Source organism: Aotus nancymaae, unplaced genomic scaffold (assembly GCF_030222135.1).
Source record: "Aotus nancymaae isolate 86718 unplaced genomic scaffold, 86718_ANA_hifiasm-v0.15.2.pri h1tg000064l_1, whole genome shotgun sequence".
Lineage (NCBI taxonomy): Eukaryota > Metazoa > Chordata > Mammalia > Primates > Aotidae > Aotus > Aotus nancymaae.
Window position 1 is genome coordinate 16,155,786 of NW_026988479.1, and position 21,172 is coordinate 16,176,957.

Here is a 21,172-nt window from a genome sequence, read left to right on the forward strand (position 1 = left end):
AGCTGATGGCTGCACACTGGCACAGAGAGTGTCTGAATCCCACAATGGTCTCCAGTTCCTTATGAAGCTGATGGCTAGACAGAGGAATGCTGACTTGGCTGCAAGCATTCATATCTTTTCCCTGACGTTGTTGGGGAACAGTGGAAGACAACATTTGGCTGTATTCTAAAGTTCACATGAAGGAATCTCATTGGTAAAACCTAATTTACATCCAGAATAATAATTCCAAGAAGTCTGGAAAGTGGAGTTTTAACCTTTCTAAACCCTGAATTCTTTATTAAGTTTATAAAATGAAATAGGAATGGATGGCATATGCCAATGGCACACTAGGGGAAACATTGTTTGTTTAAAAGGTCTTGTCCTAGCACCTGAATTACTTATCTATTGCTTCCTGGGCTTAGTTTTCAGTAGAACAAGAATTCTCTTGGCTACAAGCCACACCACCAATATGGAGAGAGACAGTCATATGTTCCTTTAATAACTGCTCTGATTTGGACAACTTTTTTGACCCTATCTGCTTCCAGTTGGCACCTGGGGCTATAGATCATGTCTAAGTGGGTATAATATAGATGGCTACTTTAACCCAAATATACATTCTCCCCTTATTTATTACTAATATACTTCTTATTTTTAGCTGCTTATGTAGGTATGTAGGCTATAGATTATATTCTTTAACCTCTCTTGAGGCCAGGTGTCATCTTGTAACTAAATTATAGACTGTGAGATAAAAGCACAAGTGCCATGGAATACCTTATGGAAGTAATCTTTTAAGAAATGAAAATACACAAAAAAATGAAATCACACCCTTTCCTTCCTCTTATTTGTTGGCATGAATGGAGATGTAATGACTGGATATCAGGAAGCTATATTGGATAATGAAGTAAAGGTCATGTCCCAAAGACAGCAAATCAATGATGGAATGATGGAATGAGATTGGGTCCCAGATACCATAGAGTGCATTTCAGCCACTAGCCTTATTTGATGTTTTGTTTAAGCCATTGTTATTATGGCTTTGTCTCTAACGTGAAGGTAAACTGATGAAGTGATATTTAAGGTAAGAGTAAAAGGGTAGAGAAAAACGTAAGATTTACATACTTACTTTAGAAATCACAGTTTGTTGAGAACAAAGGGACAAAGTAAATGACTCAAGAATCAAAAAAGAATTTTAAAAATAAGGAAAATGAATGAATTAAAAATATAAAAGCATAAATTAATTAAATAGAATAAAACTAGATAAGATTTGACCAATTAAACAAAAATTGATTTCTTTGAAAAAGCCAAGGATATTTTAGGTTCTACATATAATTGGTGTATTACATATGCACCTTTCATTTGGCTTCCTCTAAAAATGCACTAACAAAAAGTAAACATATTTTCAAAAACATAATGAGGATGAAGAGAATAATGTAGAAGACAACAGGGAAAACTCTTTTAAGTTGGAAAACAGATGAATGACTTAGTAGACCTCACAAATCAACTCCCAATCATGAAGTGGGAAGAGCTGAGAATCAATCCTGTTTAGACTATGAGACTAGAATCAATTCTGTTTAGATGATGGGACTTCTAGAGGCATCTGAAATGTCAACCCTAGATCCTCTGGAAATGATGGTAACATGCCCAGTAAGAAGGACTGTGTTAAAGCTTCCTGTAAAGCAGTCAAATCTCTAGCAGTCAGATCACATTTCCCCACTTCAGTCACTGAGTAACCTACCTACCCCCTTGACCCTAATGTAAGACTGGAGTTTTATTTTCTGATGAGTGCAAAAAGGAGGGTTATTATATGAGGGGTTCCACCAAGAAAATTGAGGACAAGGGTAATATGGGTAGCAAAAGTAAGTAACCAACTAAATATTGAATTCTGGTTGATTGTTCAAATGTTATGATAGTCATTAGAACCAATTACAAATATTTTGGTTCCCCTCTTCTTAGACATATGACAGAATTTCAATTCTATTTCTTTTTAAAATTATGTGTAGCCATGTAATTTCCTTCGGCTAATAAAATGTGAGAAGTGATATATATCCATCCTGGGCTGAAGTTTTTGGAGCCATGGTTAAACACATCTTTTCCCACTATAGTGATCATGAAAGTATATGTGAAGATGATCTCCACAAGTTTAGATCCTTGACTGACTGCTGTGAGGAAGGCCCCAGGCTGAACTATATAGGTTATATGAGAAAGAAATCAACTTCCATTGTGTTCAGCTGTTGAGATTTGGGGAAGTTATTTGATATTAAGCATAACATCCTATCCTGGTGCAAAACTGTACTCTTCTTCACCCACTTAATCCTTCACCTTTTTCAATCTATATCTTTTCCTTCTGGATAGGGGATTTTAAAGAGTGAGGTAATCTGGCCAGTCTAACTGGAAAGACCTAATCATACTGACACTGAGTTTTCCCCATTCATCAGTGCTCTCAGTTCACTTCAGAATGAAAAATCAAAGTGGACAAGCATACCCACCTACTCAGAGCCATCACTCAGTTCCGTAGTCTCCCAAACTAAATAAGAACATACACATGAAGAAAGTTTCTGAAAGAGAATACAGAAATTAAAACAAAGCAAAGAATAAAAAGGTAACTTGGAGAAAATGGAAAGTTTGCAGCAAGAGGAAAACTTGGGGGAAAAGCTATCATTAATATCATCAGATGAAAAAAGAAGTTATTACATTTAAAAAACACATCCAAAAAGAGAGCTCTTTAAAAAAAAAAACAAAAACAAAAACAGCTCTTAGAAAATACTAGCCTAATAAAGAAATTAAAATCTCAATATAAGGGCTTAAAGATAAGTTAAGAAAATGTTCTAGAAAATACTGCGAAAGTATTTTTAAATGGCAAGAAGGAGGGGAAAAAAAAGAAATTAGAGAACTGTACCAGAGGCCTAACATCTGAATTATAAGAATTCTAAAAAAGGAATGGGGGTTGGATTATTAATGAAATAATTTAAGGAGATTTCAGAAGGAAATTAGTTTCCTAGATGAAATATCTCATCAATTATACTTCACAATGGATGGAAAATAAGCCCAAGCCAAAACATATGATTGTTTAATTTTAAAATGCTTGGGACAATGACAAAACACTATAACAACAAAAAAATAAAATATAGGTCACATATAGAAGATAAGAAATAAGATAAGCTTCAGACTTCTCAGCAAACAGATTGGTTTAGAAAACTCATTGGCAAAACAAAATTTCTGAAGAAAAATTATTTTCAACCTAAAACTCTATACCTAGTGAAACTACTAATTACATTTGAAGGTAGAATAAAGATCCTTTAGTATGTTTACGATTATGAAAACATTGAACTCTTAAACACCCTTCCCTGAAAACTACTGGAAGATATCTATCAAAATGAGAACCTAATTCAAGAGCGGGAAAGATAGAAGAAGCAGAAATGAGAAGATCCAAAACAGGACAGAAGTGAAATGAATCTCTGGGTGATGCTGAAGGATGATCCCAGGATGACAACTGAGTCTCAGGCATAATGAACAACTAGTCCAGGAAGGAGCTGTTTGACTCAAGAGACAGGGATTTTGAAGGCTATCACTAGCAATCCTCCTAACATTGTAGCAGCTTTTCAATCATATAAACCTATTGGAGGATGTGATTTAGTAATGCCATAGAGCAAACTGAAAAAGGGCAAGATATAAAATCCCAGAAATAGGAGATCCAAGATGGCTGATCACTAGCAGCTCGGGACTGTAGCTCCCAGAGAAAGCGCACAGAACGAGAGGATGCCACAATTTCAGACGAATTTTTGTTACCCACAGACCGGAAGATTCCCAGCGGAGGAGCCCCATGGGTCGCCAGGGAGACTCTTGTGGCTGGCGTCGTGGTTTTGCCGGTGCCCCGGCACGGTGGTTCTTTGTGCAGAGTAAACGGGACTGGGTCCCCTTTTGATAGACGTTTGGAGCTCCAGGAAGGCAGAGTCACCCATTTACCTGATTGAAGAAGGGACTCAAGAGGGAAGCCAGACCGGAGATTCCTGGGCAGAAAAGCACCACGAATCTTAACGCCAGTGTTTTGGCTGGGCAGTGGGTTGCTCAGATTTTGGAGCTGAGAATCAACAAGTTGGAGGTCCACTCAGAGACCTAATTTGAAAGTAGGCAATCACAAAGATGACAGATGGATGAACTTACAATGATAGGAAGAAACCAGCGTAAAAAGGCTGAGAATACCCAAGATCAGAATGCCTCTCCTTCTACAGGTGATCACAGTTCCTCATCAACAAGAGAACAAGGTCTGATGGAGAACGAGTGTGTTCCATTAACAGATTTAGGCTTCAGAAAGTGGATAATAAGGAACTTTAGTGACCTAAAAGAACATGTTCTAGCCCAATGTAAAGCAACTAAGAACTTTGAAAAAAGGTTTGACGAAATGCTTATGAGAATTGACAACTTAGAGAGGAATATAAGTGAATTAATGGAACTGAAGAACACGATATGAGAACTTCGTGAAGTATGCACAGGTTTTAACGGTTGAATTGATCAAGCAGAAGAAAGGATATAGAGGTCGAAGACCAACTTAATGAAATGAAACAAGAAGACAAGATTAGAGAAGAAAGAGTAAAAAGGAATTAGCAAAGTCTCCAAGAAATATGGGACTATGTGAAAAGACCTAATTTACGATTGATAGGTATACCTGAATGTCATGAAGAGAATGAATCCAAGTTGGAAAATATTCTTCAGGATATTATTCAGGAAAACTTTCCTAATCTAGTAAGGCAGGACAATACTCAACTCCAGCTAATCCAGAGAACACCACAAAGATATTCTTCAGTAGAGCAACTCCAAGACACATAATTGCTAGATTCACTAGGGTTGAAATAAAGGAGAATATTCTAAGGGCAGCTAGAGAGAAAGGTCATGTTACGCATAAAGGGAAGCCTATCAGACTCACAGCAGACCTCTCACCAGAAACCCTACAAACTAGAGGAGAGTGGGGGTCAATATTCAATATCCTCAAAGAAAAGAATTTTCAACCCAGAATCTCATATCCCGCCAAACCAAGCTTCATAAGCGAAGGAAAAAGAAAATTTTTCACGAACAAGCAAGCACTCAGAGATTTCACCACCACCAGGCCTGCTTTACAAGAGCTTCTGAAAGAAGCACTACAAACAGAAAGGAACAACCAGTATCAGTCATCCCAAAAACTTACCAAAACGTAAAAAGTATCTCTATAATGAAGAATCTACATCAACGAATGGGCAAAATAGCCAGATAGCATTAAATGACAATATTGAACTCACAAATATTCATATTAATTCTAAATTTAAATGGATTAAATGCCCCAATCAAAGACACTGACAGGTAAATTGAATAAAAAGCCAAAACCCATCGGTACGCTGTATCCTGATCTATTTCACAAGCAACGACATAGAAAGACTCAAAACAAAGGGATGGAGGAAGATTCACCAATTAAATGGACAGCAAAAAAAAAAAAAAAAAACAAAAAAAACAGTAGTTGTAGCTTTCATCTCTCACAAAATAGACTTTAATAGTAACAAAGACTAAAAGAAACAAAGAAAGACATTACATATTACATAATGGTAAAAGGATCAATGCAACAACAGGAATTAATCATTATAAATATATATGCAACCCAATATAGGAGCACCCAGATACATAAGACAAGTTCTTAATGACTTATAAAGAGACCTGGACTCCCGCACAATAATAGCGGGAGATTTTGACACCACATTGTTAATATTCGGTGGATCAATGACATAGAAAATTAATAGGGACATCTATGATTTGAACTTAGACCTGGAATAAGAAAACTTAGTGAATATTTATAGAATTCTCCACCCCAGGTCCACAGAATATACATTTTTCTCAGTATCATATTACACCTATTTTGAAAGTGACTATATAATTGGAAGTAAATCACTCCTCAGCATTTGCATAGCATTTCACAGACTTACATGAAATATTGGTTGGCTGTTTATTTGTTATTTTCTTCCCTTATTCCTTCCTGTCTCCACTGTTAAGCACAATTATTGGCATAAAAGAGGTTTTTAATACCTATTTTTAGACTGCATTCTAGCCTGGGCAATAGAGCAAGACTCCTGTTCTCTCTCCCCCTTTTTCTTTCTCTTTCTTTCTTTCTCTCATAAAAAAAAAAAGAAATCAGAATGGGGATTTCTATTTAATAAACACTTTTAATAAAGAAAAAAAGAATAAAAATAAATAAATAAATAAAATCCCAGAAATAGCAAACACATCCAGAATAAAAGGCAAAGAATTCCAAGAATGACAGCAAAGAAAAAATCCAGAATGATAGCTGTGCAGTAGTCACAGAGAGCAACTACCCAGCTTAAAGGAAAATCGAAATCTCAGGAGGAATGAAAATGACTATAGGGAAAATTGTACTGAGAGGCAATTGTATCTGTGGGATGAATAAGTGATAGGGGTAAAAAATCAAGTAAATGAAAAGGCAAGGCAATTATTAACTTCAAGAAAAAAGTGAAAAAGAAAATATAATTAATATATGATAATGTTCCCAATATATTGTAAGTAAAAGAAAACTAAAATACCTAAAATGTAATCCAACATAATAGTCAATTGATAATTTCTAAAATTAATCAAAATACATCAGAAAACAGATTAGTGGCAGAAGAGATAACTAAAAGAGCTTTAAAATGACTACATTTTAGGAGAGGAACTAAGAAAAATGAGGAGGAAAAGGGTAGAAAAGTCTTGTATTTTATTATAAGCCTCCAAGTGCTATTTAACTTTGGAGCAAGGTCATATATTATTTAGAAACAATGCATTTTAAAATATCAGTAAAGTAGGGCTCTTGCAAGCCTTACCGAGAATAAAAAGGAGATAAAATGCTAAATATAACTAATAAGAATAGGGATACAATTAAAGGTAAATAGCACAATGAAAACAATGCCAAGCAATTTGCAAACTAGATAAAATGATTTTCAAAATAAAATGCGAGTTACTTAAAAGTACAAAACCTGAACAGATTGTACTTAAACCAGAGGTAAAATGTAAATGGTCATCACAGATCTACTACAGGTGAAGCCACCAAACCCAACCAGTTCAAAAGGCAAGTTGGAATTAAGCGTGTAGAAATATAATTATTAAAACTATTGTATAAAAATAGATAAAAAGCTCTTTAACACATTCTATGATGCCAGTATAATTGTTTAATATTAAAGCTGTAAAAGGCAAACACACACAAGGAAAACAACATGAACTAGAAAAATCCTAAAACCATGCTGACACATCAAATCTATCTGTGCACTAAAGCAATAATACATTATAGTTAAATGTCATTTATATCAATTACTCAATAATTTAGAAACTAAAGAATAAATGTATTATTTCAACAACTATCAAAATTACTTCAAAATATGAAAGAATAAAGAAAAAGAAAAGCTTCTTGATTCAAAAAAGGAGTATTCACCTCAAATTGAGATCAACCATCATAGTTGAAGATGAAATGCTAGAAGTACTTTCATAAATGCAAGATTGACATACTTGTTATTACTAATTTTAAGAGTATTCATTGGATATTGGAAATTCTAGTCACTGAAATTATAGATGAACAATAATTTCTATATAATACTTCAAGCAGGTGAAGGATGAAGGTTGGATTGGGGGAGACAGAAAGTGTTCCAAGAAATATCACAGGTAAAGAGTTGAGACCTGGAAAGTGGAAGAATTATTTAATTCACAAGAAATTGGAAAAGGTCAATTATTCTGCCATATTCACATCATTACTGTTAAAATACTTTACAAGTAAATAAAATGTCCTCAACGAATATTTGTTAACTTCAGGGAAGAGGCTTCATTTTCTCATTTTTTTTTTTTTTTACTATCCATTTTAAAATAGGAGATTTTCTTAGATTTCGGTGGGGAACCAGGGTTTAGTGCCCCTGGATTTAAGAAGACAACAGATTAATTTTTCTACGAATCCAGATTATCACAGGGGAAAACAACATCAGCTATTACTTACTAGCATTTCTGTGACCATTTGAGGATAACGATGGAATGAAACAGCAAAGATACCGGGGACAAGTCACTCTGGTTGCAGAATTCCTTCAATCCGCCATCTTTTTGTTCTAGTCTTGAGAACGGGAATAACATTCACAAAACGCAAGGTGGCGCTGCTGCCTAAAAAGAGAGAGAAATATCTTCGCAAAGAAAGGATGTTACAGATTTCAGAGTAAAGAGGAAATCTGACCAGAAAAGTATAGGAAAGGAAACCGTGGTAATAGGAATTGGGGGAAAGTGAGGATCCTTTTCCACAAACATTGCTGTTATTCAGCTCGTTTCAAAGGATTCGGCTGCTGCCATTTGTGAGAGCTGCAGGAGACTGAGTGGAAGTCATTTTGAAAGACTGATCCAAGGAAGAATGGAGGCCGGAGTGGAGCGTGCTGTGCAGAAAAGGCAAGTCCTATTTCTTTGTGTATTTCTGGGAATGTCTTTGGCTGGCGCCGAACCGCTTCGGTATTTTGTGGCGGAGGAAACCGAGAGAGGTGCCTTTCTTACCAACCTGGCAAAAGACCTAGGGTTAGGGGTAGGGGAACTGACAGCCCGGGGAACTAGAATTATTTCAGACCAGAACATGCAATTTTTACTGCTCAATTCGCTTACTGGTGATTTACTTCTAAATGAGAAATTGGACCGAGAGGAACTGTGTGGACCCAGAGAGCCCTGTGTGCTGCCTTTCCAGTTGTTATTGGAAAAGCCTTTTCAGATTTTCCGTGCTGAACTATGGGTCAAAGACATCAATGATCACTCTCCAGTATTTCTAGATAGAGAGATTTCCTTGAAAATATTAGAAAGCGCCATTCCAGGGGCAGCATTTCTCCTAGAAAGTGCACAGGATTCAGATGTTGGAACCAATAGCCTGAGTAACTACACCATCAGCCCCAATGCCTATTTCCATATTAAAGTCCGCGATAGTGGGGAGGGGAATATCTATCCCGAATTGGTGCTGAACCAAGTGCTGGATCGGGAAGACATTCCAGAACTCAGTTTAGCCCTCACGGCCTTGGATGGCGGCTCTCCGCCCAGATCCGGGACCGCCCTTGTGCGCATAATGGTTGTAGACATAAATGACAACGCCCCTGAATTTGTGCAGTCGCTCTACAAGGTGCAGGCGCCCGAAAATAGCCCGGTTGGTTCCATGGTTGTCTCGGTGTCCGCTAGAGATTTAGATACCGGAAGTAATGGGGAAATAGCCTATGAGTTTTTTTATGCCACTGAAAGAATCCTCAAAACGTTTCAACTCAATCCAACATCTGGCAGTCTTTATCTTAAGGCGGAATTGGACTATGAGGCAATTCAGACTTACACATTAACTATTCAGGCCAAAGACGGCGGCGGGCTTTCCGGAAAATGCACTGTGGTGGTTGAGGTAACAGATGTAAACGATAATCAACCCGAGCTGCTCCTGTCTTCACTTACTAGCCCAATTGCAGAAAACTCACCGGAGACAGTCGTGGCTGTTTTCAGAATTAGAGACAGAGATTCCGGGAACAATGGAAGAACGGTGTGCTACATCCAGGACGATCTACCTTTCATCCTGAAGCCATCTGTAGAGAGCTTTTATACTCTGGTAACAGAGAAACCTTTGGATCGAGAGCGGAACACTGACTACAATATCACCATCACCGTCACCGACCTGGGGACACCCAGGCTGAAAACCGAGTACAACGTAACCGTGCTCGTCTCCGACGTCAATGACAATGCCCCCGCCTTCACACAAACCTCCTACACCCTCTTCGTCCGCGAGAACAACAGCCCCGCCCTGCACATCGGCAGCGTCAGCGCCACAGACAGAGACTCAGGCACCAACGCCCAGGTCACCTACTCGCTGCTGCCGCCCCAGGACCCGCACCTGCCCCTCGCCTCCCTGGTCTCCATCAACGCGGACAACGGACACCTGTTCGCCCTCCGGTCGCTGGACTACGAGGCCCTGCAGGCGTTCGAGTTCCGCGTGGGCGTCACAGACCGCGGCTCCCCGGCGCTGAGCAGCGAGGCGCTGGTGCGCGTGCTGGTGCTGGACGCCAACGACAACTCGCCCTTCGTGCTGTACCCGCTGCACAACGGCTCCGCGCCCTGCACCGAGCTGGTGCCCCGGGCGGCCGAGCCGGGCTACCTGGTGACCAAGGTGGTGGCGGTGGACGGCGACTCGGGCCAGAACGCCTGGCTGTCGTTCCAGCTGCTCAAGGCCACGGAGCCCGGGCTGTTCGGCGTGTGGGCGCACAATGGCGAGGTGCGCACCGCCAGGCTGCTGAGCGAGCGCGACGCGGCCAAGCACAGGCTGGTGGTGCTGGTCAAGGACAATGGCGAGCCTCCGCGCTCGGCCACCGCCACGCTGCACGTGCTCCTGGTGGACGGCTTCTCCCAGCCCTACCTGCCGCTCCCGGAGGCGGCCCCGGCCCAGGCCCAGGCCGACTCGCTCACCGTCTACCTGGTGGTGGCGTTGGCCTCGGTGTCGTCGCTCTTCCTGTTCTCGGTGCTCCTGTTCGTGGCGGTGCGGCTGTGCAGGAGGAGCAGGGCGGCCTCGGTGGGTCGCTGCTCGGTGCCCGAGGGCCCCTTTCCAGGTCATCTGGTGGACGTGAGCGGCACCGGGACCCTGTCCCAGAGCTACCAGTACGAGGTGTGTCTGTCGGGAGGCTCTGGGACAAATGAGTTCAAATTCCTGAAACCAATTATCCCCAACTTCCTACCCCAGAACACAGGTAGGGAAGTCGAAGAAAATCCCCCATTTCAGAATAATTTGGGTTTCTGATAAAGAATGAAAACTTAAAATGTGTGTCTGTGAATACATTTCTAATTAGGAACTTATCTTGAGCTGCCTGTAGAAGAGTGTCTTTAGATCATTTCAAATATGTACTCTTGAAGTAAAGAAATAAATTTCTGTACATAGAAAAGAATCTGCATTCAGTACCAGGAACCCTTCTCAAAGCATGACATGTGTATGTGTAATGTTTTATGTCAAATAATTATGCTTAATATAGTTTATTAAATGGTAAGTCTTGTTTGAGATATTTTAAATTGCTTTCCATTGTTTTCTATTTCTACTGCAACTTTCACTTTCTGAGTTGATTAGAATACTGTATGAGTGTACCTACTGTAGTCTCAGAAGCATAGATTGTAAAGTATCTTTTTAAGCATTTTTAATAAATGCTTTTTGTGCATCATACACTATTTTAACACTTTTAATCTCAGAAGAAGTATATGAGGTGTCATATTTTAGGAATGACAAAATGGATGGTCTTAGAGATTCAGTAAGTTCGCTAAGATCCTAAAAAGTGACAAAACTGACCATCTGTCCTAGATCTGTCTGACTCTGGGTCAGTGACCCTGCTCCAATTTCATACTGTTTTGTCTCATTAGATATCACCTGGCAAGTTTCTGCCTAATTAAGGAGAGGAAGTCTTTTCATCATATTCATACTGCTGTTCAATCTTTTCTATATCTAGAAATAATAATGTACATATTTATCTATGGTTTTATTTTCTTATAAACCAATAATCCTGCTTTTCTGGGTCAGTTTTCAACTATTATTACTAATAATCTGATCTGTCCAAATCTTAAGTAAAAAACAAAATTGAAAGGGCAATTTGTGCCTTCTCCTTGTCTTCAGAACATAGGACTTTTGTTTCACAGAAAATGATTAATGGTCCTGAGTAGGAATATTACATAATTTTGATCGCATCATTAATTATTTTCTTCACATTGTAGTATTTTTCTACAGTCGCCCATACTTACCATTTGTAGTACATTTTCCTGATTTGAAAGTTTGTTTTTAAAAATTTTCTATTAATTATCATGTACTGCTGAATCAGGAATATTTAAGAAAAAATCGTTTTAAATGTATAATATCAAAGAGAAACATAGATGATCATTAAAATTTTTAGAAATGCTGAAGAGTTAAGGAGAAGTACTGTTTTTTATAAATATTTATAGCCTATTTTAGTTTTTAAAATATCTAGACAATTTTTGCATGGTTATTTTCTGAAAATGTTATAAACTAGTGCTTGCAACTCTAATAAAGGTAGTATTAGTTTATATCACTGGTTGGATAGAATCTAAGGGCAAAAAAAAAAAAAAAAAAAACCTCACACCAGTAAAATCTTAAATTGCTTTCATGGTCTCAGGGTAACATTATCCAATTTCTCCAACAAATAAATGGCATGAAAAATGGGAGGAGGTAAGTCTGCACTAGGAAAGATCTTAAGAGATCTACCAATCAAATGCAATGGGTGGATCTTGCCTGGATCTTGATTCAAACACTAGTGATAACTTTGAAACACTTGGAAGAGTTTGAATATAGATGGGTACTAAGTAATATTAACTTAATTTTTTAGGCATAATAATGGCATTATAGTTAAGGGCATTTTTAAAGTCACTTAAAGTCATTATGCATTTAAAGAAATGTATAGTGAAGTATTTGTGGGTGAAAATACGGTTTACCTGGAATGTGAAATGTTGGAGGGATAGAGTCAAGAATTATGGCAAAACGTTTATAATAGTTGAAGCTAGTACTGAGTACTTGGTTGTTCATTATACTCTTCTTTTATATGAAAAAATTCAGAATAAAAGGTTTTTTAAATTGATCCTGTTAGAAGTAGAGGTAACAAAAAAGGACATCCTTCCCCAGAAACAAAATCACCAGTTGTTACAGATTATGTCTCTATTTAGACAAACTCTTCAACCTTTCCTTGTCTGTTTACCTTCGTTATTTGACATAACTTCTCTATCTGACATAGTCATGCTTATGTAGTCTTCTACCATTTCAATTTTGAGGTGTTTTTCTAGTTATATTAATTGATTCATGTATAGTCAGCTACCTGGTGGTATCAAATTGCTGTATACCGGGTATATAGTTTATTTGTAAGGCTAATCTCTCTTTGTATCAGTTTCCTTATCTGTAAGGTGGAAAATTCACAACAGCCCTATGTAGTAGGTGCCATTATAATCCTCACTTTACAGATGAGGAAATTAAAGAATGATTAAATAATTTGTTCAAGGTTCACAGCTACTAAGTATTCTGTGGCTCATGGAAATAACAGTATAAATATCTAAATATTGCCTGTTATATTTAACTCCAATTATATTTGAAATTTTCTGCATGTAATTATTTTTGCCAAGCTAGACTGTTACCTAAATATTTCATTTTGCCCCAAACTCAGTTAGCATTGTTGAAAGATTAATGTAATTTCTCCTTCGGGCAGTTGTCTGCTTAATAACCTCCGGCGATATTAACGGTGGTGGTGTAACCTTACTTATTGGGTACACACAGGCAGAGTTGGGAATATTGCATCTATTATCGTCCCACTAAATGTAAGATCCTGTGAGGACGCGTGGTGGCGCTGCAGGATAAGAAGGTACAAACCAGAACCGCAGCTACTGCTCCATTAAACGGCAAAAAGCCTCAGAACCTGGAAGCCCACGGGAAGCTCGGATGCTAAGAGAGGAAGGTTGGGTCCTCTGGAAAGGACTACTCCCTGGAAAAATTCTGAGGCATCTGTGTGATAACCATAGCCTCAGCTACTGGTGACTTTACAGTCCCACGGAACCGTCCTCCCCGGAAGCTGAACAAAGCAAGAACAATGGAAACCGGCAGGAAGTTCATTTGCAGACAAAGGCAAGTCCTTTTTACCTTTCTCCTTCTGGGCTTATCTCTGGCGGGCGCGGCGGAACCTAGGCGCTATTCTGTGGTGGAGGAAACTGAGGGTAGCTCCTTTGTAACCAATTTAGCAAAGGACTTGGGCCTGGAGCAGAGGGAATTCTCCAGGCGGGGGGTTAGGGTTGTTTCTAGAGGGAACAAACTACATTTGCACCTCAACCAGGAGACCGGGGATTTGTTGCTAAATGAGAAACTGGACCGTGAGGATCTGTGCGGTCACACAGAGCCCTGTGTGCTACGTTTCCAGGTGTTGCTAGAGAGTCCCTTAGAGTTTTTTCAAGCTGAGCTACAAGTAACAGACATAAACGACCACTCTCCAGTATTTCTAGACAAAGAAATGCTGGTAAAAGTGTCAGAGAGCAGTCCTCCTGGGACTACGTTTCCTTTGAAGAATGCTGAGGACTTAGATGTAGGCCAAAATAATATTGAGAGCTACGTAATCAGCCCCAACTCCTATTTTCGGGTCCTCACCCGCAAACGCAGTGATGGTAGGAAATATCCAGAGCTGGTGTTGGACAAAGCGCTGGACCGAGAGGAGGAAGCTGAGCTCCGGTTAACACTTACAGCCCTGGATGGTGGCTCTCCACCCAGATCTGGCACTTCTCTGGTCTACGTTGAAGTTGTGGACTTCAACGATAATGCCCCTGAATTTGAGCAGCCTTTCTATAGGGTGCAGATCTCTGAGGACAGTCCAGCAGGCTTCCTGGTTGTCAAGGTCTCTGCCACGGATGTAGATACTGGAGTCAACGGAGAGATTTCCTATTCACTTTTCCAAGCTTCAGACGAGATTAGCAAAACTTTTAAGGTCGATTCCTTGACAGGAGAAATTCGACTAAAAAAAATACTTGATTTCGAAAAATTTCACTCCTATGAAATCAATATCGAGGCAAGAGATGCTGGAGGCTTTTCTGGAAAATGCACCGTTCTGATTCAAGTGATGGATGTGAACGATCACGCTCCAGAAGTTACCATGTCTGCATTTACCAGCCCAATACCTGAGAATGCGCCTGAAACTGTGGTTGCACTTTTCAGTGTCATAGATCTTGATTCAGAAGAAAATGGGAAAATAAGTTGCTCCATTCCGGAGGATCTACCCTTCCTCTTGAAATCTTCTGTGGGAAACTTTTACACCCTACTAACAGAGAGACCATTAGACAGAGAAAGCAGAGCCGAGTACAACATCACTATTACGGTCTCTGACTTAGGGACACCCAAACGAACAACACAGCTCAATATGACCGTGCTGGTCTCCGACATCAATGACAACGCCCCCGCCTTCACACAGACCTCTTACACCCTGTTTGTTCCTGAGAACAACAGCCCCGCCCTGCACATCGGCAGCGTCAGCGCCACAGACAGAGACTCAGGCACCAACGCCCAGGTCACCTACTCGCTGCTGCCGCCCCAGGACCCGCACCTGCCCCTCGCCTCCCTGGTCTCCATCAACGCGGACAATGGACACCTGTTCGCCCTCCGGTCGCTGGACTACGAGGCCCTGCAGGCGTTCGAGTTCCGCGTGGTCGCCACAGACCGCGGCTCCCCGGCGCTGAGCAGCGAGGCGCTGGTGCGCGTGCTGGTGCTGGACGCCAACGACAACTCGCCCTTCGTGCTGTACCCGCTGCACAACGGCTCCGCGCCCTGCACCGAGCTGGTGCCCCGGGCGGCCGAGCCGGGCTACCTGGTGACCAAGGTGGTGGCGGTGGACGGCGACTCGGGCCAGAACGCCTGGCTGTCGTTCCAGCTGCTCAAGGCCACGGAGCCCGGGCTGTTCGGCGTGTGGGCGCACAATGGCGAGGTGCGCACCGCCAGGCTGCTGAGCGAGCGCGACGCGGCCAAGCACAGGCTGGTGGTGCTGGTCAAGGACAATGGCGAGCCTCCGCGCTCGGCCACCGCCACGCTGCACGTGCTCCTGGTGGACGGCTTCTCCCAGCCCTACCTGCCGCTCCCGGAGGCGGCCCCGGCCCAGGCCCAGGCCGACTCGCTCACCGTCTACCTGGTGGTGGCGTTGGCCTCGGTGTCGTCGCTCTTCCTGTTCTCGGTGCTCCTGTTCGTGGCGGTGCGGCTGTGCAGGAGGAGCAGGGCGGCCTCGGTGGGTCGCTGCTCGGTGCCCGAGGGCCCCTTTCCAGGGCATCTGGTGGACGTGAGCGGCACCGGGACCCTGTCCCAGAGCTACCAGTACGAGGTGTGTCTGTCGGGAGGTTCCGGGACAAATGAGTTCAAGTTCCTGAAGCCAGTATTATGCAATATTCAGGGCCATTCTTTTGGGCTAGAAATGGAAGAAAACTAACTATAGGAATGACTTTTGTTTCAGCCTTCAGTTAAAGTAATTGTTTTTCATATTCTGTATTTTCATTTTTATAATCAATTCAAAGTAACGGTTTTCTGTCAACATAGTATATAATTTAAATTACACTAAATTTGCCCATAGTATTTTTCTTGTTTGCACTGTTTTTAAAATAGTATCTCATTTTGTCTTCATTAGTATATCCAGTGGACTCTAATCATAATTCTTTAACAGTGCAATTTTAATTAAAATGTATTTAGTAAAATGCACAGCTCTGAAGTGTAGAAATTAATCTGATCCTTTTAAGGCTTTATTTTTTTTTTTCTAATCTAGTTAAAATTTAGTTAAAAGTTGTGTACAGAGTGTTTTACATTTATTGTCTTTTAAATGTTTTCCCATATACTAAGCTAGTTAACATATTATCCCCTTTTTTACATATGAGAAAACTGAGGCTTAGGAAGGTAACTTGGCTGGGAGCAGTGGCTCACACCTGTAATCACGATATTTTGGGAGGCTGAGGCAACCTGATCTCTTGGAGTTCAGGAGTTTGAGACCAGCCTGGGCAACAGGGCAAAATCCCAACTCTAACAAAAATACAAAAAATAGCCAGGTGTGGTCCGTGAACATGTAATCCCAGCTACTCAGGAGTCTGTGGGGAGAGAATCTCTTGAGCCCAGGAGGCAGAAGCCAAAGTGAGCCAAGATTTCACCACTGCACTCCAGGCTGGGTGACTGAGTGAGACCTCATCCCCCCACAAAAAAATGGTTAAGCAACTTGCTAATAATTCTGAAGTAAAGAGGTAAAAATTTGAAATATAATCTAAGTCTAACCAGTATGCTGTATTGTCAGGCATTAACTGATAGCATTGTTTTTCTAACAAAGGAAGTGAAATTTATGTTATTCCTACTCTTCAGGAACTAAACTCTCATGTGGAAATATAAGTTTTAGTTTATAGTTTGTTTCTACACCAATGACCACACTACTCTACACGAATAAATCCAAAGTTCTTATGGAAGCTCTAAATATGCTGGGACAGATCCACAAATAGTTTTTAGTATAAGTGAATTAACCTGATTTATATTCCTGTACCTTCTCTACATGCCATATTTATTATTAAAGAAATGAGTCTAAATAGGAAATAGAGTTAACCTGTAGTTGCATTTCTTGAATTTCTTATTCTCTTTCTTCAGTCTTTTTCTGTTAACCTATTCACACACACACACACACACACACACGCACACACATATACCCACACACACATATATTAGAGGGATGAGAGAAGGGGAAGGGTGATAGTTAAAAGATACAGGGTTTCTCTTGAGATGAAAATATTCTAAAATTGTGACAGTGGATACACATCCATGAATATATTAAAACTCATTGAAATATATATTTTAAATGGGTGAATTGTATTGTGTCAATTATATCTTATTAAAACTGTTTTAAGAAAATAATAACAAAACAAAGATTATTCTCTTCATAATATTTTTAAAAAGTGGGGGGAATTCAAAAGTGTAGCAGACAGAACCTTGAGATTTGCCTATTTGGGAATGAATTTTCCAATAACTTTAAAGTTGTAAAAACACACAGTTCTCGGGCTTAGGTGTTATAAAGAAAAGGAAGTAATATACTCTTTAATAAAGCAATTGTTAAATATTATTCAGAACTACCACTGACTGCAACTTTTCAGTGTCTACTCATGGTGTCTATAATAGGTACCATAAAAAAGAGGTACTTGTGAAACGGTTCACATGTTACTTCAGAAACATTTTGCTGCTAAGTGTATATTCCATCTCTGCTTAAATGTTCTTTGAATTTTACTTAATCATTAATCTCAATAGCATTAAACAGTCAATAACACAAATGACAGTCTGTTTTGTACTCTTCCCCGTGCAACATCACAGAGCTTCATCTGTTTACACAAAACCCACATGAAAATAGGACTCAGTGTTTCATATTGCATAGCTTATTCAGTACATTTAGAAGAATTTTGCCTCCAAAATTAAAGCAGAAAATATGACTCACTGAGAACGCATGGTGGCGCTGCAGGCTAAGATGATGGAAAATACAATCGCCTACCCAGCTCCACGATCCAGCAAACGGTATCCCATAGACTGGAAGCAAAAGAATAGCTGAGCCAGAGCAAACGCGAGTGTGGAACCTCTTTAAGACACCATTCAGCTGCTTGGTTCTGACATTCTGGACTGCAAAACCGTGCTACTAGGATCCTGGGGATACATGAAGCTTCTGTGAACTAACTTTTCAAGAAAGAGCAATGGAGATTGGATGGATGCACAATCGGAGACAAAGGCAAGTCCTTGTTTTCTTTGTTTTGCTGAGCTTGTCTGGGGCGGGCGCCGAGTTGGGGCCCTATTCCATAGTGGAAGAAACCGAGAGAGGCTCTTTTGTGGCAAATCTAGGAAAAGACCTGGGGTTGGGGTTGGCAGAGATGTCCAGCCGCGGGGCCAGGATCATTTCCCAGGGGAACAAACAGCATTTGCAGCTCAAGGTTCAAACTGGGGATTTGCTCATAAATGAGAAGCTAGATCGAGAGGAGCTATGCGGTCCCACTGAGCCTTGCATACTACATTTCCAAGTGCTAATGGAAAAACCCTTAGAAATATTTCAGGCTGAACTGAGGGTGATAGATATAAATGACCATTCTCCCGTGTTCACTGAAAAGGAAATGATTCTAAAAATACCGGAAAACAGTCCTCTAGGAATTACGTTCCCCCTGAATTATGCTGTGGATTTAGACTTGGGAAGCAATAATGTTCACAACTATAAAATCAGCCCAAGCTCCCATTTCCGGGTTCTAACCCGTGAACTCAGAGATGGCAGGAAATATCCTGAGCTAGTGTTGGATAAAGAGCTGGATAGGGAGGAGGAGCCTCAACTAAGATTAACCCTGACAGCGCTGGATGGGGGCTCTCCACCGCGATCTGGAACCGCCCTGGTCCGCATTGAAGTGGTGGACAGCAACGATAACGCCCCTGAGTTTGAGGAGCCCATCTACAAAGTGCAGATTCCAGAGAACAGCCCCCTTGGCTCCCTGGTTACCACCGTCTCCGCCAGGGATTTAGACAGCGGAGCCAATGGGAAAATATCATACGCACTCTTTCAGCCTTCGGAGGATACTAGTAAGACTTTGGAGGTAAATCCTATAACGGGAGAAATTCGACTGAGAAAACAATTAGATTTTGAAACAACTGTGTCTTATGAAGTGGACATCAAGGCCACAGATGGGGGAGGTCTTTCAGGAAAGTGCACTCTTCTCCTGCAGGTGGTGGACGTGAATGACAATCCTCCACAAGTGACCATGTCTGCACTCACCAGCCCCATCCCAGAGAACTCGCCTGAGATTGTAGTTGCTGTTTTCAGCGTTTCAGATCCTGACTCCGGGAACAATGGGAAGACGATTTCCTCCATCCAGGAAGACCTTCCCTTTCTTCTAAAACCCTCAGTCAAGAACTTTTACACCTTGGTAACGGAGAGAGCACTGGACAGAGAAGCAAAAGCTGAATATAATATCAGCCTCACCGTCACCGATATGGGGACTCCAAGGCTGCAAACGGAGTACAACGTAACAGTGCAGATATCGGATGTCAACGACAACGCCCCCGCCTTCACCCAAACTTCCTACACCCTGTTTGTTCGCGAGAACAACAGCCCCGCCCTGCACATCGGCAGCGTCAGCGCCACAGACAGAGACTCAGGCACCAACGCCCAGGTCACCTACTCGCTGCTGCCGCCCCAGGACCCGCACCCGCCCCTCGCCTCCCTGGTCTCCATCAACGCGGACAACGGACACCTGTTCGCCCTCCGGTCGCTGGACTACGAGGCCCTGCAGGCGTTCGAGTTCCGCGTGGGCGCCACAGACCGCGGCTCCCCGGCGCTGAGCAGCGAGGCGCTGGTGCGCGTGCTGGTGCTGGACGCCAACGACAACTCGCCCTTCGTGCTGTACCCGCTGCACAACGGCTCCGCGCCCTGCACCGAGCTGGTGCCCCGGGCGGCCGAGCCGGGCTACCTGGTGACCAAGGTGGTGGCGGTGGACGGCGACTCGGGCCAGAACGCCTGGCTGTCGTTCCAGCTGCTCAAGGCCACGGAGCCCGGGCTGTTCGGCGTGTGGGCGCACAATGGCGAGGTGCGCACCGCCAGGCTGCTGAGCGAGCGCGACGCGGCCAAGCACAGGCTGGTGGTGCTGGTCAAGGACAATGGCGAGCCTCCGCGCTCGGCCACCGCCACGTTGCACGTGCTCCTGTTGGACGGCTTCTCCCAGCCCTACCTGCCGCTCCCGGAGGCGGCCCCGGCCCAGGCCCGGGCCGACTCGCTCACCGTCTACCTGGTGGTGGCGTTGGCCTCGGTGTCGTCGCTCTTCCTGTTCTCGGTGCTCCTGTTCGTGGCGGTGCGACTGTGCAGGAGGAGCAGGGCGGCCTCGGTGGGTCGCTGCTCGGTGCCCGAGGGCCCCTTTCCAGGGCATCTGGTGGACGTGAGCGGCACCGGGACCCTATCCCAGAGCTACCAGTATGAGGTGTGTCTGGCGGGAGCTTCTGGGACCAATGAGTTCAAGTTTCTGAAGCCAATATTACCCAATATTCAGGGCCCCTCCCCTGTGCCGGAAATGGAAGAAAACTCCAAATTTAGGAACGACTTTGGTTTCAGCATTCAACTAAAATAATTAGTTTCATTGCGTATATTTTAATGTTTATGATAAATTTAGAGTATGGTGTTTATGTGAACCTCGTGTAAATTCCAAATTATTATAATCTTCCAGTGGGACTTCTCAAGTTGTCGCTGTTTTAAATATGGTATCTCATCTTTTCTTCATCAGTATACCAATTTGAATAGTCCTAAAGTTTGCCAATCAAAACACTGATGAGTTCAATAGTTGTACAAATACTAGTTCTGGAATAGCTTGGGAGTATAGAAGCGGGAAAAACATGAGAAATTGGTTCTACATAATCGGTTGTAGTTCCTTGTCGATTTGTTTTTTAGTACTTTACAGGTAGTTCTGTATACCATTAAGTGTATACAGAGCAGTAACACACTAAGGTTGCAGTGAAGTGTAATTAGGAAGGAAAGAAAGCTGGTACAGCGAGAATGTCTGGCTCCTGCTTTATTACGCCCTGGTACTACTTGTCTTCTTTGATGCTGTTTTCTCTTAAAGTATTATGTAATTTTGCTTCCTTTCATTAATATATCAGTATTTGTTTTAATATAATTATTTTTAA

General features: G+C 41.9%; 3 protein-coding genes across 3 annotated transcripts; all 3 read left to right on the top strand.

Moving 5' to 3' along the window:
- Positions 1–1,163: 1,163 nt before the first annotated feature.
- On the top strand, positions 1,164–12,685 carry LOC105715484 (protocadherin beta-7). The gene has a single exon (XM_064366415.1). The coding sequence runs from the start codon at positions 8,366–8,368 to the stop codon at positions 10,751–10,753; it is 2,388 nt and encodes a 795-aa protein (XP_064222485.1). The 5' UTR covers positions 1,164–8,365; the 3' UTR covers positions 10,754–12,685.
- Positions 12,686–12,807: 122 nt separating this feature from the next.
- LOC135270639 (protocadherin beta-8) lies at positions 12,808–15,986 on the top strand. Its single transcript, XM_064366416.1, has one exon. It carries the CDS (start codon positions 13,581–13,583, stop codon positions 15,942–15,944), a length of 2,364 nt encoding a protein of 787 aa, XP_064222486.1. The 5' UTR covers positions 12,808–13,580; the 3' UTR covers positions 15,945–15,986.
- A 2,230-nt stretch (positions 15,987–18,216) lies between these two features.
- On the top strand, positions 18,217–20,619 carry LOC110567038 (protocadherin beta-16). Its single transcript, XM_064366414.1, has one exon. It carries the CDS (start codon positions 18,217–18,219, stop codon positions 20,617–20,619), a length of 2,403 nt encoding a protein of 800 aa, XP_064222484.1.
- The last annotated feature ends 553 nt before the right edge of the window (positions 20,620–21,172 follow it).

Coding starts and splice junctions, on each gene's coding strand:
- LOC105715484 (XM_064366415.1), top strand. CDS start 8,366: ATGGAGGCCGGAGTGGAGCGTGCTGTGCAGAAAAGGCAAGTCCTATTT.
- LOC135270639 (XM_064366416.1), top strand. CDS start 13,581: ATGGAAACCGGCAGGAAGTTCATTTGCAGACAAAGGCAAGTCCTTTTT.
- LOC110567038 (XM_064366414.1), top strand. CDS start 18,217: ATGGAGATTGGATGGATGCACAATCGGAGACAAAGGCAAGTCCTTGTT.